General features: G+C 42.6%; 1 protein-coding gene across 15 annotated transcripts in view; it reads right to left on the reverse strand.

Moving 5' to 3' along the window:
- Window positions 1–144: 144 nt before the first annotated feature.
- LOC110497603 (DNA (cytosine-5)-methyltransferase 3A) overlaps window positions 145–24,939 on the reverse strand; it is a 68,622-nt gene continuing 43,827 nt past the window's right edge. For 5 of the 15 annotated variants that reach the window (XM_090210877.1, XM_090210882.1, XM_090210887.1 and 2 more), the window contains 17 exons: window positions 17,070–17,330; window positions 15,297–15,455; window positions 14,921–15,028; window positions 13,014–13,170; window positions 10,948–11,097; window positions 10,444–10,488; window positions 9,971–10,050; window positions 7,390–7,502; window positions 6,975–7,164; window positions 6,606–6,690; window positions 5,881–6,026; window positions 5,498–5,588; window positions 5,246–5,394; window positions 4,821–4,921; window positions 4,375–4,444; window positions 3,972–4,090; window positions 145–3,673 (listed from right to left, as the gene is read on the reverse strand). In XM_090210877.1, coding sequence (XP_090067003.1) covers window positions 3,532–3,673; window positions 3,972–4,090; window positions 4,375–4,444; window positions 4,821–4,921; window positions 5,246–5,394; window positions 5,498–5,588; window positions 5,881–6,026; window positions 6,606–6,690; window positions 6,975–7,164; window positions 7,390–7,502; window positions 9,971–10,050; window positions 10,444–10,488; window positions 10,948–11,097; window positions 13,014–13,170; window positions 14,921–15,028; window positions 15,297–15,455; window positions 17,070–17,330 — 2,166 coding nt within the window. In that variant the 3' untranslated portion in view covers window positions 145–3,531. The remainder of the gene's footprint in view (window positions 3,674–3,971; window positions 4,091–4,374; window positions 4,445–4,820; window positions 4,922–5,245; window positions 5,395–5,497; window positions 5,589–5,880; window positions 6,027–6,605; window positions 6,691–6,974; window positions 7,165–7,389; window positions 7,503–9,970; window positions 10,051–10,443; window positions 10,489–10,947; window positions 11,098–13,013; window positions 13,171–14,920; window positions 15,029–15,296; window positions 15,456–17,069; window positions 17,331–24,939) is intronic. The other 10 variants (XM_090210881.1, XM_090210885.1, XM_090210893.1 and 7 more) reach the window with 4 other exon arrangements.

Here is a 24,939-nt window from a genome sequence, read left to right on the forward strand (position 1 = left end):
TAAAAAGTAGGATCTAGCTATAACTTCAGTATAGATGTGCAACACTGTGTTATTATGTTGCCAAGGAACCTGATCAATAGTGATAAGATTTTGTATCGTTCAATTTATTCTTGGTACAGGTGAAGAACAACAGGAGCTATCATATTTTTTTGCACAAAAACAATACATTTATTCAAGTGTTCTCCAGCACAAATACATAAAGGAGCCGTTTTCTTCTTTCTGGGTACTAAAAACATAAGTATTGGGTAAAGGGTGGAGAATGACTGCTACAGTTGATCATCTTAAAGAAGAAAAACATAGGCCATAAAACAGGTAATATGACACAAAAGAAGAAGCCACACAGACTGAGCGCCAACTAACAGTATCACTGGATTATAGAACTGACCTGTCTGAAACAGTGAAATGTCATGGTGAGCATCCCAAATGGCACCCTATTCACTATACATGGCACCCTATGGGCCTTGGCCAAAGGTAGTGCACTGTAAAGGGAGCAGGGTGCCATTTGGGACATAACATTTGCCAATAATAACAAAAGCATCAATCAAGAAACGACAATTGAAAACAAGACATGGAAGATAGGATATTATGGCATGGAATGTAGGATTAAGAAGCAATGCGAATGCCAAGTTTTAAGCATACATTATGCATTATGCTACAGTAAAAGTTCTTACCGAAATGTTTATCTTTTTTTTTTGTTATTTCCCATTACGGAGTACATGGTTTCCCCCCACAGATAAGCACCAACCAACTACAGCAATTTCTAGTCTAAAACAATATAGGAAACTCATAATTTATTATTCACAATTTTTTCAAGTACAAAGTTAAAATGCCTTTGTTAATATATGCATCATATGAGAGTGAAATAATAGTGCTCTTCAATCATTACTACAAGGAACTTAAAAACAGTCATTGTCAAGACAAGTTTTATTTCTCTTCCAAACAAATATATTTTTTCTTGATTAGATAAAATTTTTAGCACCGTCAGAAACACCTACAATCCCTCTTTATAGTTCTTTAAAGAAACAAAAGCGACAGAAAAAAACAACAACCAACATTATGTAGGGCTGTGCAGTGAAGTATAGACCCTTCCACCTTAAAGCTGTCATTATTAGGCTACTGTTAAGATCACGTGACACATTTCAACTGGATTCAATCAGAACATTGGAAAACAAAACAAATGAACAGTACTAGAAGGCAAGACTTGGAGTCTTACCCACCTCTAATGTTTCATAGCTTATTTTGATGAAATTGGTTCAATTTTACTTGATTACATTTTTTTTGCCCTAATCTTTTTTTCTCTTCCAATTCCATGATATATATTAGCAAAGAATTATATTTGTACATCTCATAGGTAATAAAAAAAAAGAGAAAGACAAACCAAAACCAGCAACAGGAAAACTCTATGTACAAAATGTACATATGGTCATTTGCTATACAAAAGGGGAATTAATGTCAACACAACGCGCAAGAATTCCTGCGAACCCAATGTGTGAAGTTCAACTAAAACGGTGGCAAGGATACAGTAAGGTCACTTAAGAACTTAATCATGTATGAAAATACATTTATGAAATTAAGTCATATTGAATATTTTAGTTGGGACATTGGTAAGTCATAATCTCTGCTCTTTTTTTGAGGGGGGGGGGGGGGCAACTGTTCAATTTTCAGTTCTGACAAACTCATTTCCAAATCTTCCACATTCAAGGTCATAATAATTCAGATCATCAGAAAATGCAGATTTGGAATGTAATCCAAGTTTGGGTAATAATCGTTTGAATAGCTCTCTCTCCTTCGAACTCTCGAAATATTCCGGATCTAAATCCTACAATCGTAATAGAAATAGAAACATTCTTTTTCATCCGGAGGATGACACTGAATTTACTGCTTTGAACAGAAGACAATATGTTAACGGAGCACATTAATCATTTTCAATTCATCTACTGTACATTGAGTAGCAATCAATAATTCCATCGTTTCCATGGATACGCCATTCTAATAATCCATTATTTCACCTCTATTGGCACAGCCCTACGGTATAGAAAACATACTGTATTACACAATGGTAAAACAGTTCACCTCATAAAAACAAAACAAACATTTCACAAGAAAAAAACAAGAAATGTTTCTAATACTAAAGGGAAAAAAAAGAAGTATACATATAAAAAGTGCTTTATAATGTTGGTAAAACAGCACAAAATTGCTATAAAACGGTAGAAGAGCATTGTGAAGCCGCACCATATTGTTTGAAGACTTGCACCTGACAGTATCTACTATCTAGTTTGCAGGGGTGAGAAGGGAAGGGAGAGTATTTTACTTGGTTGTGGAAACACCAGGGCACCCACACTCCCTCCAGTCCACCGACCATGCTCACTAACAGTTGTACAGTAATGACATGGGTCAGGATGAAACTACAAAAAAAGTAGCTCACCACAGACCTTGATCAATATTTTTGTTTGTTTTTGTAACTACAGAAAACATCACTGCCCATGTGGCTAGCTTCATTTTGTGTTTGTGCAGAGTCTGACACAGGCAGGCACGGGGGCCTGAGTTTGCGTGTCGCAAGGCTTGGAAAATGATTGAAAAAGCACCGGTACAATTTTTTGTTTAAAAAAAGCTGTAAAACATAGGAAAGAGGAGGATATGGCATGCTATTCTGCAGTCTTCTGCCACCACGCCGTATTTTATCGCCACTTTGAAGTCATTTAAAGTTATTAAGATAGCACATAACTTCTTTAAGTGTGAAAACATCACACAACATCATCACAACATCATCACAACATCACACTGAAAAAACAACTTTCCAGGCAATGTTTTATTTTTTTTCCCCCATCCTGTCTAAAGTGTAGTGCCTGTGCCACATGGACTGTGATGTTTCCTATTGTCTCGAAGCACCATGGTATTGTAACCATTTTACAGTAGTACCTTAACCTTCAGTTAACTGTGTATATAAACTGTAAACAAAGAGGTATATGTGATCTGGTGTTTTGGATTCATTAAGACAGCTTTCTGTGACACTGAAGAAAATCACCCTTATTCACTTTAGCTCTGCAAGGCTCAGGAGGTGGATTGCTTCGTCCACTTCAGATATAGGCCAAAACAAAATCATGCCTACACAGCCAAAATCATTCACATACATACTGTACACACAGTATGATAAACTCTTATCTTTCAGATCTTTTCCAATCACCCAATCCTAGTCTTTATTTAAAAAAAAATAACTTTAAAAATCACACAGATCCTAGTTTCTTCTTCCTCAGTGCCTTGAGAAGAAAGCCTTGTCTCAAGTATAGCTTGCACAAATAAATCAATAAAAAAAATACTGGATAACACTGCTAAAAAGGTCAAATGACATATACAAATTAAATAGAATAAGAAGTACATTAAAAAATACAAGAAATAATGTGAAATATCTACTCTGATGATGTTTTGCTTGCCTGAGAAATGATACCAGGAAGTAGTATAATTTCACCACAACTCTTGTTTCTAGTTACAACAACAGTTATATGTTTGTGGTGGTTTCTAAGCCAAGTCTTGTTAAACACAGGCAAAGTACTCTTTGAGTGGTGCAAACAAGTGACGGATGACCGGTACACTCCACGACCTTCCCAGAAGCCTTTGCCTGGCCAGCCGACTCATGTTGGACACGTCTGTGTAATGGACAGGGAAGCCAAACACCCTGGGGAAGGAGACAGTAACCAGACAGCCACCAGAGGGAACAAGAGACAGACAGACAGAGCAGGAGACAGACCGACAGATACACTTGAGAATTAATGACATCTAAAATGGCGCTATATTTAAATGTGAGATTAACTTTTAGGTGCTTCATAGAAGGGCAATTTGGAATTATATCTATTACTTCCTGTAAGAGAATCATTTGAATAATAATGAGGTATCCCATTGGGAAAAACTGCTTGTAATAACGTCATTTAATTTGCTGCTATGATTAATTAATTTGAAGGGTAATCAGTTCCTACCTCTCCATCTCAGTGCACCAGAGAATGTCCTCCTTCTCGTTCATGAAGACAGGGAAATGCTGGTCTTTACCCTGCTTAATGGAATTAGAGCGAGTGGTGATGGTCCTCACTTTGCCAAACTGAGGGGAAACCAGGAAGTGCACACACTAAGTGGCTGGTGCATAAGAATAGGACAATAATAAGTATTGTTTACGGACCAAATTGCCCGGATATCCAAACATTTCATTTGAAAGTTCAAAAAAGGTACTCACACTCAGTTTGTTTCTACACGGTTTGAGTGCATGTACCTTGAACTAAGTTATTCAACTGAATGAACTACACAATTTACATGTTCGGCCAATTTGGTCTACGCCAGAACAGCAAAAGCACAGCTCCAATAAGAAGCCAGACATATATAACTGACCTTCGCTGTTCTGCCATGCTCCAAACACTCCTGAAGGTCCAGTCTGTCAGTGCACATGGCAGTCAAGGGTCTGCAGAGGAAAAGAGAGGGAAAGGTAAGGGATGTGTGAAAAGAGAGAGCGAGAGAGAGAGAGATGGAGAGAAAGAGAGAGAGAGAGAAAAGAGGGAGATTGGAGTGCGAGAGTGTGAGAAAGTGAGTGTGAGAGAGAGACAGAGCGCAAGAGAGAGACAGTGAGTGCGAGAGAGAGAGAGAGAGAGAGAGAGAGAGAGAGAGAGAGAGAGAGAGAGAGAGAGAGAGAGAGAGAGAGAGAGAGAGAGAGAGAGAGAGAGAGAGAGAGACAAGAACAGTGCGTAAAAGGTGAATATGATTCTTTGGTTACGGAGTTTGACTGGCTCAGGAACTAGCCCAGGTGTGCGTTGCTTTAGGCTGGCTGTTGCTTCCCTCACCGTTCTCTCACCAACCTGTTCATGCCAGGCAGGTTCCCCCAGAAGTAGCGGGCGCGGTGAGCAGCAGACACCTCCTTGGCATCGATCATCACCGGGTTACACTGGCAGGGGGGAGACGAGAGGTTTATTTAACCTTTATTTAACCAGGAAAGTTATTGAGAACATATTCCCTTTTACAAATAATAACCTGAAGGATTTTATTGAAGTAGTGGAGATGAGAGAGAGAATCTCATACAATGTTTAAATGAACTGCTTAAATTGTTCCCTCATAACCTAACCAGTATATTGACAGCATGCACTGTGAATTACCACCACAAGGTGGTATTCATCCAAAAATGTATCCATATTCCAATAGTTAAACATTTATATGACTAATGTACAGTTTGTTCTCCTAGATGTTATACATTCTCTGTAAAGGAACAAACCTCTAGAAAGCGAGAGATGTCCCTCTTGTCGCTGACACCCATGGCCACCACATTCTCAAAGAGCCAGAAGAACGGCCGGTTGTCGCCCTCTTTGGGCCGAGCCTCGTGCAGCAGACGGTAGAACTCAAAGAACAGCCGACCAGTGCCCTCTACAGGAGAAACAGAGAAGGACGTGCATTTAAAATTCAGCTACAGGAAATAACTCGTCACCGATCACAGAACAAGTGATAAATGTACAGGTTTGTTACCGACCATAAAGACCCTTCCTAGCCGGGTTGACAATAGAGAGGTCGTTACATGGACTTCCACCAATCACTAAGTCAAAGGGGCCCCACTCGTGTAACTGTACCAAGGGAGAGAGAAAACAAGAAAAACAATAGGAGAAAGGAGGACAGGAGATAAGACAAAATCGACAGATTATCCAACTAAGAGATACTTGTTATGGTTTAGAGATTGAAGTAATGTTATATGAAGTGTTTTTGTAATGGCCCTAACTGAGGCACCTTACAATCTTTCTCAATTGGAATATCCTTATTGAGATTGTGGTTGGGCGTTGGTCTTTGAGCCAGGTTATCGGGATTCACAGACCGTGAGTGACCTTGCATTACTCTCCTGATTCATGACATTATACTCACATGTTTGCGTGTGACATTCCTCACGTCGCCCACGTACATGATGCGTCCCTGATGCCTGACGATGCCCACCGTGACGGAGTCCTCGCACACCTCCGACGCCACATAGCGCTCCACCTGGATACCCAGCTCCTTCAGCACCAGTAGACCTAAAGGTCAGAGGTCAAAGTGGAAATAGGTCAAACGGTAGCATGTTTTTGGTTCTTTTGAAGGACTCCATGACTCCCTCGTCAACAGTGGCAATTGTTGCGGAGTGGATTTTCCTGGTTAAATAAAGTGGATGGTCCTATTTCCATAATGATTAACTTGAACTTGGTGAACTGAACTGAATAACACCATACAGGTGAGACAATAGTGAAGGCCTGGTCTAGCCTGAGGCACACTATTAATCATTTATTTTTTACAGGAGTGGGAATTCCCACTTCTTTTGTATTTTTGTGCGGTTTTATTGAACCGATAGGGAAGTGAAAGACAGACAGGAAAGGTATGAGAAGTGCACTGCTAGACAATATGGTTAAACTGCATGCTGTGTGGATTAGTTTGCTATCTATCTATCTTTATAGCAATAGACAGTCAGCCTAGTTTGTAGTCATGAGTTAGGAGGACAGTCCCGGTGAAACCTGAGACAGACGGGAAACTTTGTACAGAGAAGTACAGAGGGTTTTGTGTCAAGGAGAGGTGGGAAGAGGGGGAAGAGGAGAGAAGAGGAAAGGAGATTCCCTTCAAACCTGTTGCTATGCCATCGAACAGTGACAGGACACGAATGGGTTGTCTCTTCTCTGCCATGACTGGAGGGTAAAGCTTTGGTGGTTCCTGTGATACAACACAGAGAGAGAGAAATTATGGAGCTAGTATTTACCCAGAGAGAGCCGGGAATGACGTCAGCTGTCTCTACCGTTTGAAGCCCAATTCGTAGAGCCCCAGAGCCGTGATAGTCTGCCTGCTCATTATTTACATATTTAGGAAGCTTGTTGGAGCTCATTTGGCTCTTTTAGAGGCGCGGACGTACTGTGTCACGACGGAACACAGACTAATTGTGTCTCTGTGGCTGTGAACTTTGTAGCGAGCTTGAAACATAGTACAGAGGCACTACTCACAAAATCTTGGTCATGGTTATTAGCGAAGAAGTGCTGTAGACGACAGGGCCAGTCAGTGCGACGCTCCAGCAGGCCGAACACTCTCTTCTGTCCCTTCTCACACATGTAGCAGCTCCAGGGATCCTCTTTAATAGCTATCTGTGCTGCACCTGGGCCCACCAGCAGGTCCACACACTCCACACAGAAACACCTGGAGAGGAGAGCTGTTTTACTATCCTGCTAGACGCTAACGCCCGCACAGACACATAATCACATTCACGTAAGATCGAACATACGCACGCACAGCGTACACACAGACACACTTATGCAAACAACAATGACCGTAAACACACACACACACACACACACACACACACACGAGTGAATCCCAACAATAATGAACTTAGTTAGCATCAGATGAAAGCACCGCCCTCACCTGCAGCAGTTGTTGTTCCCGCACATGAGCACCTCTCGTCCCCCACAGCAAATAGTGCAGTATGACTGGTAACCATCATCATCATACTGATATGCACATTCTAGAAAGCAGTTCTGGGACACAGCAGTGGAGAAATGATTTGAGCTTTGAGATTTGTCGTGTCGCTCTAGAAAGTTGAATCCACAAGTAAAATCAACTATTCTCCAATTATTGTTAACAGAACAACAAGTAACAATTCGAAATACGCTACTCAACACGTGTTTGTGTTTTGGTAACAGAGAGCTTTTAACGCTAGAAAAGAAGAGCGAATCATGTGGACGCCAAACTAATTTACATTTTTAAAGTAACTTCCCTCCACCCAGTCTTTGACTTGTCCTAAATAAGTCTATATAAAACACACTGTCGTTGTTAGAATCTTAATGAGCAGAATTACTGTTAAAGGCAGTATTAGCAGGACATGTCATTTCCCCCCTCATTCACCACAAGGCAGCTTATGCAGCTGCTGGCCCATTGAAACTACACCTAAACTATGTTCTAACTAATTTCACAGATATAATAATAGAGTTAGCCTAAAGACAAGATTAAATGGACAAAAGTCTGATGGGTGACAATTACAAGCACAGCTTGAAACTGACACAGAGGCAGGGAAACGGGAGCGCCAAAATCAAATCCCCCAACAGAGTCACATGGTAGCTAAGACAATTTGATTTCTATATAGTATCAGAAAGAGCAGATTCTGCAGTTCCTAAAACACTTACCTTTGTCAAAAAAAAGCTCTATTTCAATATATCACTTTTTCCAAGAATAACCGCTGTTCAACACGTGAGCACTCGCGGCAGCAAAATACAACTTAAAACATGCTATTCTGTTCTTTTGAAATACATTTTCTTATTTCCATCATGTTTCTTAAGACCTGTCAAAAGGAAATCATGAATGTAAACTGTTGAATGGTTGTGGTTTTAGTCATTTTTCATTTGTACATTATAGTCTACAGTAACATTAAATAATGAAAATGCTATTGAGCTAACGTAGGCTAATGTGATTAGCATGAGGTTGTAAGTAACAAGAACATTTCCCAGGACATAGACAGACATAAAATTATTGTTAATCTAACGGCACTGTCCAATTTACAGTAGCTATTACAGTGAAAGAATACCATACTATTGTTTGTGGAGATTGCACTGTTACGAACTTGAAATTGTATTAATAAACCAATTAGGCACATTTGGGCAGTCTTGAAACAAAATTTTGAACAGAAATGCAATGGTTCATTGGATCAGTCTAAAACTTTGTACATACACTGCTGCCATCTAGCAGCAAAAATCTATATTGCACCTGGGCTGGAATAATACATTATGGCCTTTCTCTTGCATTTCAAAGATGGTAAAAAAAATAACAAAAATGTTTTTTCTTTATATTATCTTTTTCCAGATATAATGTGTATATTTGCCTACATTAATTTAACATTTCCACAAACTTCAAAGTGTTTCCTTTCAAATGGTAACAAGAATATGCATATCCTTGCTTCAGGTTAGAATTGGGTAGGATTTTGGTTATGTCATTTTAGACAAAATTTTTAAAAAGGGGCGGATCCTTAAGAGGTTAAAATAAGGCCTAAAGCAGCGCTGGAGCCTAGAGGGGAGCTAGACCTGGCCCGTATATATATAGAGGGAAAAGCTAGTCAGTTGCACAACTGAATGCATTCAACCGAAATGCGTCTTCTTCATTTAACCCAACCCCTCAGAATCAGAGATATGCAGGTGGCTGCCTTAATCAGCGGCATTGGCGTCCGGGGAGCAATTGTTGTTGGGGGTTAACTGTCTTGCTCAAGGGCAGAACGACACATTTTTCCACCTTGCCGGCTCGAGAATTCAACACAGCGAGATTTCGGTTACTGCCCCAACGCTCTTCACCGCTAGGCTACCTGCTGCCCTCTAGGATCAGGTCCTACCTGACCATGTAATCATCTCAGAGTAGGAGTGCCGATATAGGATCAGGTCCTACCTGTCTATGTAATCATCTCAGAGTAGGAGTGCCGATATAGGATCAGGTCCTACCTGTCCATGTAATCATCTCAGAGTAGGAGTGCCGACATAGGATCAGGTCCTACCTGTCCATGTAATCATCTCAGAGTAGGAGCGCCGATATAGGATCAGGTCCTACCTGCCCATGTAATCATCTCAGAGTAGGAGTGCCGATATAGGATCAGGTCCTACCTGCCCATGTAATCATCTCAGAGTAGGAGCGCCGACATAGGATCAGGTTCAACCTGCCCATGTAATCATCTCAGAGTAGGAGTGCCGATATAGTATCAGGTCCAACCTGTCTATGTAATCATCTCAGAGTAGGAGTGCCGATATAGGATCAGGTCCTACCTGCCCATGTAATCATCTCAGAGTAGGAGCGCCGACATAGGATCAGGTCCTACCTGTCCATGTAATCTGATTCATTGTGATCCAAAAGGCTAAACCGATCATCCTGCTTGAGAGGCTTGATACATACACCCCCAGAGCTACAGACTACATGGCCTTACAGCTAGCCCTGACTCAACAGCCTTAATGGCCTCCTCTTCCCTCCTTACCTTACAGCTCTGGCACATTCCTCCAGCAAACAGAGGGTGTTCACGGGAAACATTCAAACTTCCACAGGAGATGCAGATGTCTGTGGAGAAAGACAGAATGTAATTGGTGCCAGCCAGAGATGCAGTGGCACGCAAATAAATGGGTAAACCCTGAGCGCCGATCAAGATACGCGACTTTAGCATAATAGGTGCACTATACACAAAATAAAAAAGGTGCGTAAACAACACGTATAAACATTTACCCTCCACTAAAACCACTAGGCAAGCCAACTGGAGGTTGAAAAACCCACCCCACTGCTTTGAATCCAGCCTTGGATTCAATAAGGCATATTTGAACAGCCGTGAGAGGAATGTACATTTCATAAGGAAAGCTAATATGCTTTGAGGACTCATATAAAATAGCCAACTCTCTTTCATTCGCTGCCTACTAAACATGACCCTGGCTGCCTGAACACAAGAGACAGACCACTTACCTTCTATGCTTCTGCATTTCTGTCTCACTTCATACACAAGTCTCTCTGGAAATGCAGACCGGAGAGAGAAAGAAAAAAAAAACACGGTTTCAGATTCAGGATATGACTTGAACGTTTGTTGCTATGCTACCTTTTGCAGATGACATCTTCGAGAGAGAAAAAAGCTGCAGACATACCCACCCTCACCCCTACTTCACCATTTGCTTTTAAGATATTACATGTGTTTTTTCTTTGCCAATATAAAGTGTTGGGCTGAGTACATTCATAGCACATAGAGAAGAGATACGGCGCTACATAACATTTACCAGATACATGACATAGAACACCTACACTTGTTAACAGAATTGACCATGTTTAACCCTAGTACTAAGCACCTGCTACCCTGTCTTTCACAAACAGTCTCTCTTTCACTCTCACACACACCCCTTAGCTAAACCTCCCTGAGGGGGAGGGATATAGAGGTCACAACCCCTATTTAACCTAATAAAAAAAAAGCAGGCCTACCTCTCGTCCCCTCGTCAATCATCTCCTTGACCTTGGGTTTCTCGGCTGCAGTGCTTTTGCGAGGCTTTTTGGCTGGAGGGGGTGTGTAGGCTGCCGCCTCTGGCTCCACCCACACGTCAGGGTACACCTCCTTATATGGGTTACGCTCCTCTGGTGGGCGGGGCATATCAGTAAGACAATAAACAAGTCAGATAACCAGACTCTTGCCAAAAGACTACCAAAGACAGGTAGGGGAATGCTGGATAAAAAGGGTGGAATTGATCTGGCAACTGAAGGCACATTCCCCTACCATTGGGCCCTCGAGCCCCACAACAATACTTTCGTTGTTCGCTGTAACACCGACAACAAAATGTCTATATAATGTGTTTTTTTGTTGTTGTCACATACACCAGATAGGTGCAGTGAAATGTGTTGTTTTACAGGGTCAGCCAAAGTAGTATGGGCGCCCCTGGAGAAAATGAGGTTAAAATGCCTTGATCAAGACCCTTGTCGGCTCGGGTATTCAACCAGCAACCTTTTGGTTACTGGCCCAGCGCTCTTAACCACTAGGCTACCTGCCTGTTATAAGCTCCTCTTGCCTTTCGGTAAATCTAAGCTTCGGTGATTTTCAATGTATTCCAGTCCCTCCAGGATTCCGCGATCGCATAATTCAATGCAAAAATCAACCAATCAGCGCCTATTATGCGACAGCTCGCAATGTTGACCAACCCCCGCACTTTTAGGGCATAAAAGGGTCCAATCGAAAGCGGGTTTGTAATTTTGACCAATTACTGCACTGTCACTGTGGAAAATGGCCCAAATCCAAACAAGTCAACAAAGTTTTTTCCCCCTGGCCTGTCAGCGTATTCACATATGGGTGATTGTTGATAGCTGACAGGCAGTACAATGAACAGAAATCAATCTCATTTGCCAACAAAAATAACAGATAAACCGTGCGAAACAATTTCCAAATGTTTTTGGAAACAAGTTGAAAATGGACAATAAACAGTAACTTCGAATCAGCAAAGCATATGAGAATGTCAGAACAGTTCCCACAGCAGCGGCAGATCACCATGACTCAAGTGGTAGCAGGGACGACTGTGGCAAGCGCTGAAAGAATCAAGGTGAGTGGCGTTTTACTCAAACTTTCACTCCGCTGACCTTGGCTTTAGTAGGGTGGTCGGCACTCTGCTCTCCCCAGTCTGTCTAAAGGAGAGCGCTGCTCAAAGCACCGAGTGTAATTTGTCAGCTTTGCCGTTTTAAACTCTCTGTAAAAGTTCATACGGAGGACGAAAGCACAGTCTTTCTGGATAAAAAACAAACAAACAGTAATACTGTTTTTAAAGTACCTATCAACCGCAATACACTATTTTTTTTACGTTTTCTGTTCTTTATCTCCCTTACGACCCGTTAAGAAAAAAATCACAATCTATTATTTTGAAGACAATTTATGTGAAAGAAATATCAATCCTCAAATGGAAAGCGATTGATCAGCTTTGAATCACATTTTTTTTTAGAGAGAGAGAGAGTGTGAGTGGAAGGTGCTTCTCGTGTTGATAGCAAAGCCCCAAGCCTGATGGAGAGGAGAGGTGTGTGTGGGAATGGGAGGTGCATCTCGTGTTGATAGCAAAGCCCCAAGCCTGATGGAGAGGAGAGGTGAGTGGGAATGGGAGGTGCATCTCGTGTTGATAGCAAAGCCCCAAGCCTGATGGAGAGGAGAGGTGTGAGTGGGAATGGGAGGTGCATCTCGTGTTGATAGCAAAGCCCCAAAGCCTGATGGAGAGGAGAGGTGTGTGTGGGTGAATGTGAGTGAATCATGACAGAGCTGTTCGTTCAGGGAAATAAACTAAATTGAGGCACTTTAGATGTTTCTAATTGTTTTTGTATGATGTATTCTGCTTAAAATCGTCCTAAAACTGAGCACATTACTTTTTATTGCTTTATATGAAATTAACGTGAAAAAAAAAAAACATTGCCAAATGTATTGCAGAATTTCATAAAAGTTCCCTTCTAAATCAAGCATTTTTGGCCACAGTAATCATATTCTCTACAATTAAATGGCAAATAAACATGACAATTAAACTTACCTTCTGGTGGCTCTAGGCCCTTGGGCCCGGTGGGTTGGAAGCCTGTCTTAGCCCACTCTATCATCTGTTTGCTCTGTAGATCCACTGACTTGGAGGTGTCCGTCTCATCGCTCTCCGGACAGGCTATAAAGGCTTTGCCTGCTCGGGTGCTGGCCACCTGCAGAGGGACATGACCGGTCATTGTTGTCATCCTTTCATCACCTGTATGTACAGTCAACTCCGACATTATTGGCACCTCGATAAAGATGAGCAAAAATGACTATAGAAAACAAATAATAGAAACACTTATCTGTATTGTATGCTAATTTTGAAATTATATTATTTAATACTTTTATACTTAACAAGTCATACCTTTTGTCTCTCAAAAAGAATAGGGGTCAAAATGATTGGCACCCCTGTTTTCAATACTCCGGCACTCTCCCCTTGCAAGGATAACGGCACTGAGTATTTTTCTAAAATGTTTTATGAGTTGGAGAACACATTGGGAGTGATCTTAGACCAGTCCTCCATACACAATCATTCCAGATCCCTTATGGACGGCCCTCTTCATTTCAAACCCACAGGTTTTCAATGGAGCTCATCAAAATCCAGAAAGAAATGGTTAACAGACCACAAAAATCTAAAAAAAAAATTGCCAAATCAGTTTCCCGGACTTGAACTCCATTGAAAACCTGTGGGTTTGAATTGAAGAGGGCCGTCCACAAGTGCAGACAAAGGATATCAAGGATCTGGGAAGATTGTGTTTTGGAGGACTGGTCTAAGATCCCTTCCAATGTGTTCTCCAATCTCATAACACATTATAGAACAAAAGCTCAGTGCCGTAATCCTCGCACGGGGAGGATGCACAAAGTATTGATAATAGGGGTGCCAATCATTTTGACACCTATCCTGCTGAGAAAATACATTATAAAACAACATCTCTTTCACCCCCCCCCCCCGAGTCATTTTATTAGTAAAATAGAACATACTTTTATATATTTTTTGATCACATACTATTCCGTATTTAAATTATACAGTCTTTTTTTGCTCTTTATCAAGGATGCCAATCATTTTTGGAGGTGAATGTACGAAAATACACTGAGTGTTCAAAACATTAGGAACACTGTTCTAATATCGAGTTACACCCCCTTTTTCCCATCAGACCGGCCCCCAATTTGTTGGGGCGTGGACTCTACAAAATCCTTCCACGGGGATGCTGTCACATGTTGACTCCATTGCTTCCCCACTTGTGTCAAGTTGGCTGGATGTCCTTTGGGTGGTGGACTATTCTTGATACACACGGGAAACTGTAGAGCGTGAAAAACCCCAGCAGCGTTGCAGTTCTTGACACTAACCGGTGCACCTGGCACCTACTACCAAACCCGGTTCAAAGGCACTTCAATATTTTGTATTTCCCATTCACCCTCTGAATGGCACACATACACAATCCACGTCTCAAAAGTCTCAAGGCTTAAAAATCCTTCTTTAAATATGTCTCCTCCCCTTCATCTACACTGATTGAAGTAACATCAATAAGGGATCATAGCTTTCACCTGGATTCACCTGGTCAGTCTAAGTCATGGAAAGAGCAGCTGTTCCTAACGTTTTGTCCACTCAGCAGGTATTATCAGCATCAATCATTACTACCGAGCAGAGCTTCTCGGAGCAATTTTAGAGGACTTGAGGCCCTTTTTCAACAGTCTATCATTTTGAAAGGTGCTGACTAGCAGTATCTTTCAGCACACAAAGCTGGTTTACATGACATTATCGCAATCCAATTACAACCATTAAAAACAGATTCCAATACAGTTCTAGTTGTGAACTGGTTGTAATGACGTAGTTTCAAACAGTTTAGCCCGCTGTGATTGAACGGGGACTTGACCGAACGCTGCAAACGAGCCATAATGAAACTTAGCCCAGTACTTTACCTGAAGCACCTCATAGATGGCTTTCTTATACATGGGCTGCTTGCTGTAGGTGGGCTGGTGGAAGGCGTTGGAGAAGGAACTCAAAGGCAACAGTTTCTCTACACACACCTGTAGGAAAAGAGTAGGCACAGACGAACAACTGAACTTAGAAATGTCTCAATTTCGTTTGTTTTCATTGGTGGAACAGAAAATTCAGTTTTAATGGGCCGTGTTCAGTAGGGCACATGGTAGCAAAATATTTTAAAACGGAAACCATAAATGACTATTCCTTATTGGACAATTAATCCAGGTAGTCCTTCCCAGTTCCATTCTGTTTTCATATGTTTGGTGCCTACTAAACACAACAGTGGTGTGCTGTTTTACAGTTTTTCCTCACCACAGAGAATTTTCCATCGCCGAACCACATGACCCATCGTGTCCCCTCGGCAGCTCGGCTGCGTCCGGTCATCCACCAGGAGACAATACGACCAGGCCACCAGGAGAACCCCCTCAGCTTCCCCCACACCAGCTCCCCAATGCTGAAACCACGCCCATCCTACAAGACAACAGCAACAGTAAGCAACAACACCAGGAGAACCCCCTCAGCTTCCCCCACACCAGCTCCCCAATGCTGAAACCACGCCCGTCCTACAGGGATGAGATCATCACATATACATACTGACTTGCCTAGTTAAATAAAGGTTAAGTTATAACACATTTTTTGATTAAATAGAAAATGTTCCTTGTCAATCTACACACAATACCCCATAATGACAAAGAGAAAACAGTTTTTTAGCAAATGTATTACAAATTTTAAAAAACAGAAATACCTTATTTACATAAGTATTTCAGACCCGAGCTCAAAACTCGAATTTGAGCTCAGGTGCATCCTGTTTCCACTGATCATCCTTGACATGTTTACAACTTGGAGTCCACATGTGGTAAATTCAATTGATTGGATAAAATTTGGAAAGGCACACACCTGTCTATATAAGGTCCCACCATTGACAGTGCATGTCAGAGCAAAAACCAAGTCATGAGTTCCAAGGAATTGTCCGTAGAGCTCCGAGACAGGATTGTGTCAAGGGACAGATCTGAGGAAGGGTACCAAAATATTTCTGCAGCAATGAAGGTCCCCAAGAACACAGTGGCCTCCATCATTCTTAAATGGATGAAGTTTGGAACCACCAAGACTCTTCCTAGGAGCTGGCCGCCCAGCCAAAAACCAAATGGGCACTCTGACAGAGCTCCAGATTTACTCTGTGGAAATGGGAGAAACTTCCAGAAGGACAGCCATCTCTGCAGCATTCCACCAATCAGGCCTTTATGGTAGAGTGGCCAGACAGAAGCCAGTCCTCAGTAAAAGGCAAATGACAGCCCGCTTGGAGTTTGCCAAAAGGCACCTAAAGGACTCTCAGACCATGAGAAACAAAATGTTCTGGTCTGAAGAAACCAAGATTGAACTCTTTGGCCTGAATGCCAAGCGTCACGTCTGGAGGAAACCTGGCACCATCCCTACGGTGAAGCATGGTGGTGTCAGAATCATGCTGTAGGGATATTTTTCAGCGGCAGGGACTGGGACACTAGTCAGGATCGAAGGAAAGATGAATGGCGCAAAGTACAGAGAAATCCCTGATGAAAACCTAGTCCAGAGTGCTCAGGACCTCAGACTGGGGTGAAGGAACACCTTACAACAGGACAACGACACCAAGCACACAGCCAAGACAACGCAGGAGTGGCTTCGGGACAAGTCTCTGAACGTCCTTGAGTGGCCCAGCCATAGACCGGACTTGAACCCGATTGAACATCTCTGGAGAGACTAGAAAATAGCTGTGCAGCGATTCTCCCCATCCAACCTAACAGACCTTGAGAGGATCTGGGAGAAACTCCCCAAATAAAGGTGCGCCAAGCTAGTAGCATCATACCCAAGAATCAAGGCTGTAATCACTGCCAAGGCAGTTCAACAAAGTACTGAGTAAAGGGTCTGAATACTTATGTAAATGTGATAATCCAGTTTTAAATCGTTTTTATAAATTTGCAATTAAAAAAATATTTTTTTTGCTTCGTCATTATGGGGTATTGTGTGTAGATTGATGAGGATTTATTTTTTAGAATAAGGCTGTGACGTAACAAAATGTGGAAAACGTCATTGTGCTTGTCTTGTGTTTACCTCGTACTCAGGCTCAGTATCAGCTGTCTTGGGTGATGTCTTGTCACCTCCTGCCATGGCGACAGGTTCAGGTGTGGTGGCCACCGTCGGGGACGCTGGGTCCGTGGGCTGCTGTTGTTGTTGTTGTTGTTGCTGCTGCTGCTGCTGTTGTTGGTTGTGTGTGATTACTGACACTTCTTCTTTCTGTTGTGGCTCAGGCTCCATCTCCTCATGGTCCTCCATTGCGTTCATCACTGACACCAGCAGGGCCTTTTTCTCTGCCTGAAACACCACAGAGGAAAAGGAGAGGTCAGTTCTCTCTGCCTGAAACACCACAGAGGAAAAGGAGAGGTCAGTTTTCTCTGCCTGAAACACCACAGAGGAAAAGGAGAGGTCAGTTCTCTCTGCCTGAAACATACTCAGATAGACCCCAGGCAGGGGAGATGTCAATCTAATATAATATGTATTCCATTTAGCAGATACGTTTATCCAAAGTTACTTACAGTACATTCTTAGAAAAAAGGGTTCCAAAATGGTCCTTTGGCTACCCCATAGTAGAAGCCTTCTTGGTTCCAGGTAGAACCATTTTTGGTTCCAGGTAGAACCCATTTGGGTTCCATGTAGAACACTCTGTGGAAAGGGTTGTACATGGAACGCAAAAGGGTTCAACCTGGAACCAAAAAGGGTTCTCCTATGGGGACAGTCAAAGAGTGTAGTGTAGTTTTTTCTAAGAGTGTAGTGTGTGCACAGAATTACATATAGGAACCACTTTCTATTTAATAGGATCTGTGTGTCAGTACATACATTATTTGTATGGGTGGCCAAGTTTGAAACGAATCCACAACTCTGACATTGTAAGTGCCATGCCCTACACACTAAGCTACAAAGGGATCGCCATGTACAGTTCAGCACATTTAAAATACTCTCGTGGAGTAATGTCAATCAGAAATCTTCTGACAATAACCCATGTAATGAAACACATTTCTTAATGTATTTTATACTGAACAAAAACATAAACTAAACACAACATGTAACGTGTTGGTCCCATGTTTCATGAGCTGAAACAAAAGTTCCCAGAAATGTTCCATACGCACAAAAATATAATTTTTCAAAAATGTTGTGCACAAATTTGTTTACATCCCTGTTACTGACCACTTCTCCTTTGCCAAGATAATCCATCCACCTGTCAGATGTGGCATATCAAGAAGATGATTAAACAGTATGGTCATTACACAGGTGCACCTTGTGCTGGGGACTATAAAAGGCCACTCTAAAATGTGAAGTTTTGTCGCACTACACAATGCCACAGATGTCTAAAGTTGAGGGAGCATGCAATTGGCATGCTGACTGCAGGAATGTCCACCAGAGCTGTTGGCAGAGAATTTCATGTCCATTTCTCTACCATAAGCCGCCACCAACGTCGCTTTAGAGAATTTGGCAGTACATCCAACTAGCCTCACATCCGCAGACCACGTGTAACCACACCAGCCCAGGACCTCCACATCTGGCTTCTTCACCTGCGGGATTGTCTGAGACCAACCACCCGGACAGCTGATGAAACTGTGGGTTTGCACAAGCAAATAATTTTTGCACAAACTGTCAGAAACTGTCTCAGGGAAGCTCATCTGCATGATCGTCATCCTCACCAGGGTCTTGACCTGACTGCAGTTCGGCTCTTCATGGATGAATCCTGGGTTTCAAATGTACCAGGCAGATGGCAGAGAGTGTATGGCGTCGTGTGGGCCAGGGGTTTGCTAATGTCAACGTTGTGAACAGAGTGCCCCATGGTAGCGGTGGGGTTATGGTATGGGAAAACATGAACTACGGACAATGAACACAATAGCATTTCATTGATGGCAATTTGAAAGCACAGAGATACGAGATCCTGAGGCCCATTGTCATGCCATTCATCTGCTGCCATCACCTCATGTTTCAGTATGATAATGCACGGCCCCATGTCGCAAGGATCTGTACACAATTCCTGGAAGATGAAAAAGTCCCAGTTTTTCCATGGCCTGCGTACTCACCAGACATGTCACCCATTGAGCATGTTTGGGATGCTCTGGATCTACGTGTACGACAGCGTGTTCCAGTTCCCGCCATTAACCAGAAACTTCGCACAGCCATTGAAGAGGAGTGGGACAACATTCCACAAGCCACAATCAACAGCCTGATCATCTCAATGCGAAGGAGATGTGTCGCGCTGCATGAGGCAAATGGTATTCACAGCGGATACTGACTGGTTTTCTGATCTGTGACCAACAGATGCATATCTGTATTCCCAGTCATGTGCAATCCATAGATTTGGCCCTAATTTATTTATTTCAATTGACCGATTTCCTTATATGAACTGTAAAGTCTTTGAAATTGTTGCATGTAGCGTTTTATATTTTTGTACAGGGTACATACATCCTGTGTAAACATTATGCTAACCTGTATGAAGGTAAAAGGAATCCAAAATACTTCAGTATCCAGCACTAGCGACTGTTCGCTAGCGACTGTTCAAACGCATGGTGTACTTCCTGTCGTGTCGAGAGAACTGCTATCTACGAACCAATACCTAAACCAAACGTTATCTGTGTAGCTAGTGGCTCCTGGCAGTAGAGGAAGAGTTCACTGGGTTTGTGGTACCTAACACTGAAACATTAGGTCAAACACACAGAGGACGGGCAGGCCGGACCTAGACATGACTTAAGCCTCTCACACTAAATCCCCAACAGCTGCACTCATCCTACTGTAGTCTGTCTCTCTCGGTTTCTCTCTCTCACTCTCATATACACACACACACACACACACACACACACACACACACACACACGTGAATGCCCTTCACAGCTGCACTCATTCCATCGCTCTGGTCCAAAATCTTTCTCAGGTTTCTCTCACACGCAAGTGTGTGTGTGTGTGTGTGTAGAGGGGTAGGGTGCAGAGGAGGGAGAGGAGAGGGCTGGGAACAAACCCTAAACCCCCATCTCAGCGGTCTCGCTGTGCCTCTCGCCCTCCATACAGTAGGCCCCGAGGGGGTGAGGGTGGGAGGGCATGGGGAGGGCCAGTGGGGCAGAGCAGAAACATGTGGTGTTCAATCAAGAGGCTCTACTCTAGTTTATAAATATCTTCTGTAGAGTAGAAGTAGTGGACGACTGCCCGGTTCAAAGCCCTCCTCAACCATATGTGTTAGAGTTGGCTTAGCTCCTAGAATGCAGGCAGCCGGGGATGAGGTGTGTATAGGAGAGAAAAGGTGTTTGCTTGTAAAAACACTGTTTTTTTCTAACTATGATATAATTAACTTTTTTACTATGTTTTGATGAACACATGAGTCAGGGGATGAGCAGAGCATCTGAATCAAACACTGATTCAAACAAACTTCTGAATCAAACACACTGATTCAAACACGGATTCAACAAACTTCGGAACAGAACATTCTGATTCAAACAAATTGATTCAAATAAAATCTCAATCTACGATCTATTTACAGTGATAAAGTTTTACTACATGGTCTTGTGCAGCCAAAGAATTGAGTTGGTGCCAAGAGCATTCATGCCAAGTCAAATCTGTTAATACAACTCTACTGTGTTTACAATTTGGCACAACAAAGGAAACTCTGCTAATCAAAGGGAAAAAAATGTAAAAGTATCTAAGTTCAATCGGTTCAGACTCATTGCTAATGTAGTAGGCCATCTGGTGGGACAGTAAGTAAGCATACCACCCTGTAGCCCACTGCTGGCTTTCCTCTGAAGCTATGCAGGGTCGGTCCTGGTCGGGAGACCAGATGCTGCTGGAAATGGTGTTGTAGGTCCAGTAGGGGGCACTCTGGTCTAAGGAGATCCCCAGGGCAGTGAAGGGGACATTGCCCTGCATATGATGCTGTCTATCGGATGGGATGTTAAAATGGGATTCCTGACTCACTGTTGTCGCTCAAGATCCCATGGCACTTGACGTAAGAGTAGGGGTGTTAACCCCGGTGTCCTGGCTAAATTCCCAATCTGGCCCTCACACCATCATGGCCACCTAATCATCCCCAGCTTCCAATTGGCTCATTCTACCCTCCTGTAATTCTCCCCCATCTTACAAGTAAAATAAGGGTCAGTAAGTTCAGGGTGGATTTCAAAGAAAGTGAGGAAAATCCTGTAGCCTAATGTGGTGGTCATTTTGGCAAGTTTGGGGGAGTAACTGCTCTCTCCGGGTTGCTGCTAGTGGGTTATTTATCTTCAAAATCAATGGAAAACTGACTCTACCAAAGTCTGGTGGGGGAGGAGTAGAGTACAGGGGCTATAAGAACCAGATATCTGTCTCTGGCCTTTTCCCCCAGTTGTAAATGCCCCCTTTTGAGGGCCTCTCTCTCGTATGAGTGCAGCTACACCAGGCAGGCAGCCTGCAAGACGGGCTCTCTAGAGCAAAGGAGGTAGTAGAGAGAAGAGACAAGGCAGTATTTATCATCTAGACACGCTGCCACTGACAACCTCAGAAATACCAGCTAGCAGCACCTACAGCGACTTCAGGAAGTATTCACACTCCTTGTCTTTTCCCACATGTTGTTGTGTTACCGCCTGAATTTAAAACGGATTAAATTAAGATTTATTTTGTCGCTGGCCTTTTTGTCACCCCCATAATATCAAAGTGGAATTACGTATTTAGCCATTTTTTACAAATTAATAAAAACTGGAAAACTAAAATGTCTTGAGTCAATAAGTATTCAAATCCTTTGTTATGGCAAGCCTAAATAGGTTCAGGAGTAAACATTTTCTTAACAAGTCACATAATAAGTTGCATGGACTATGTGCAATAATGGTGTTTAACATGATTTTTTTTTATGACTACCTCATCTCTGTACCCCACACATACAATTATCTGGAAGGTCCCTCAGTCGAGCACTTACATAACTTACAACGTTTAATGGCTGTGATAGGAGAACTGAGGATTACATTGTAACATCGTAGTTACTCTACAATACTAACCAAAATGACAGAGTGAAAAGAAGATAGCCTGGACAAAATTTAAAATATTCCAAAACATGATTCCTGTTCCAACAAGGCACTAAAGTAATATTGCAAAAAATGTGGCAAAGCAACTCACTTTTTGTCCTGAATACAATGTGTTTTGTTTGGGCAAATCCAATAGAACTAATTCCTGAGTACCTCTCCATATTTTCAAGCAGAGTGGTGGCTGCATCATGATATGGGTATGCTTGTAATCGTTAAGGACTAGGGAGTTTTTCAGGATAAAAAAATGTACAGAGTGGGGCTAAGCACAGACAAAATCCTAGAGGAAAACCTGGTTCAGTCTGCTTTCTACCAGACACTGAGAGATTAATTTGCCTTTCAGCAGGACAACAACCTAAAACACAAGGCCAACTTTACACTGGAGTCGCTTACCAAGAAGACAGTGAATGTTCCTGAGTGGCCGATTACATTTGCTTGAAAATCTATGGCAAGACTTGAAAATGGTTGTCTGGCAATGATCAACAACCAAGTTGACAGAGATTGAAGAACTTCGAAAATAATAAGGGGCAAATATTGTACAATACAGGTGTACAAAGCTCCTAGAGATTTACCCAGAAAGACTCACAGCTGTAATCACTGCCGGTGATTCTAACATGTATTGATTGACTCAGGGGTGTAAATACTTATGTAAATTACACATTTCTGTATTTCATTTGATACATTTGAAAACATTTCTAAAAACATGTTTTCACTTTGTCATTATGGGGTATTGTGTGTAGATGGGTGAGAATTTATTACAAGTAATCTAACAATTTCCCAACAACTACCTAATACACACAAATCTAAAGGGATGGAATAAGAATATGTACATATAAATACATGGATGACCGATGGCCGAGCGGCATAGGCAAGATGCAATAGTTGATATAAGATACAGTATATACATATGAGTAATGTAAGATATGTAAACATTATTAAAGTGTCATTGTTTAAAGTGACTAGTGAGTCTCAATGTAGGGCAGCAACCTCTCTGAGTTAGTCATTTCTGTTTAGCAGTCTGATGGCCTTGAGATAGAAGCTGTTTTTCAGTCTCTCGGTCCCAGCTTTGATGCACCTGTACTGACCTCACCTTCTGGATGGTAGCGGGGTGAACAGGCAGTGGCTCGGGTGGTTGTTGTGCTTGATGATCTTTATGGCCTTCCTGTGACATCGGGCGGTTAGGTGTCCTGGAGGTGATGCGTTGTGCAGACCTCACTACCCTCTGGAGAGCCTTACGGTTGTGGGCGGTGCAGTTTCCGTACCAGGCGGTGATACGGCCCGACAGGATGCTCTCAATTGTGCATCTATAAAAGTTTGTCAGGGGTTGAAGAGGCGCTGTTGTGCCTTCTTCACCACATTGTCTGTGTGGGTGGACCATTTCAGTTTGTCTGTGATGGGTACGCCGAGGAACTTAACTGTCCACCTTCTCCACTACTGTCAATGGGTGACATGTCTGGTGAGTATGCAGGCCATGGAAGAACTGGGGCATTTTCAACTTCCAGGAATTGTGTACAGATCCTTGCGACATGGGACCGAGCATTATCATGCCTAAACGTGATGTGATGGCAGCGGATGAATGGCACAATGGGCCTCAGGATTTCGTCACGGTATCTCTGTGCATTCAAATTACCATCGAAACAATTAAATTGTGTTCATTGTCCGTAGCTTACGCCTGCCACTACCATAACCCCACACCACCATGGGACACACTGTTCATAACGTTGACATCAGCAAACCGCTCAACCACACAACGCCATACATGTGGTCTACGGTTGTGAGGCCGGTTGGACGTACTGCCAAATTCTCTAAAACAACGTTGGAGGCAGCTTATGGTAGAGAAATGAACATGCAATTATTTCAGTCAGCATAACAATTGCACGATCCCTCAAAACTTGAGACAACATTCTGTTGCGTGACAAAACAGCAGATTTTAGAGTGTCCTTTTATTGTCCCCAGCACGAGGTGCACCTGTGTAATGATCATGCCGTTTAATCAGCTTCTTCATATGCCAGACCTGTCAGGTGAATGGATTATCTTGGCAAATGAGAAATGCTCACTAACAGGGATGAAATACACATTTGTGCACAACATTTCTGGGATCTTCTATTTCAGTTCACGAAACCTGGGACCAACATTTTATATTTTTGTTCAGTGTACTGTCTGTACCTGGGTGTGATTGCAATATGGGTTAGTTTAATGATGAAAAAGCCTTCCATTCCTCTGACTGACTTCCTGACTGTGGACATGTCGAGGACACAATAGAAGGGAAACTTCTCACGTCCCTGTAGTTCTGTACACCATGACACCCCCCAGCGCAACTACATGGTGATAGACTGCAAAGTCAGGCAATAAGAACTGCCACTCATTCATAGACTGGCTCTGTTACAGTTTCCATGTATGTGTACTGTACACCAATGGCTATGCTTTCTTACATATACCAAGGGCTATGGTATTACTGAAGTAACTACAGTGTTACTACAAAGGCATAAGAGCAGCTTCGTGTCTAGTGTTACCAGATGAAATAACTAAAGGGCTGACCTAGTCATTTGTCTCACACAACGTCCTCCCTACACAACTGCACATTGTCTTGTGGAATTATATCTATCTGTATACTACTATATGACAGTCTGGGTTTTGTATTTGCAACGCAATAGACACAACCATCTTTGAAAGCTGCTTTCAGGCCGGAATTGAACCCCTTAAAATGCCTCCACACACAGATTAAGAGAGCAGAACCACGTGTAGCAATGTGGCAATAGAATTCATTAGCTCAGATCTTTGCCATTATGCCCGACAATGGCTGTGTATTTTTATTACTGACCGGGGGTCTTTGCATGCGCACACGCAGAGCCCCCCCCCCCCCCCCCCCCCCCCCTCCACACACACAGCGGGTCACACATCCAAAAAGACGC

Source organism: Oncorhynchus mykiss, chromosome 19 (genome assembly GCF_057628025.1).
Source record: "Oncorhynchus mykiss isolate SJ-2025 chromosome 19, ASM5762802v1, whole genome shotgun sequence".
Taxonomy (NCBI): domain Eukaryota; kingdom Metazoa; phylum Chordata; class Actinopteri; order Salmoniformes; family Salmonidae; genus Oncorhynchus; species Oncorhynchus mykiss.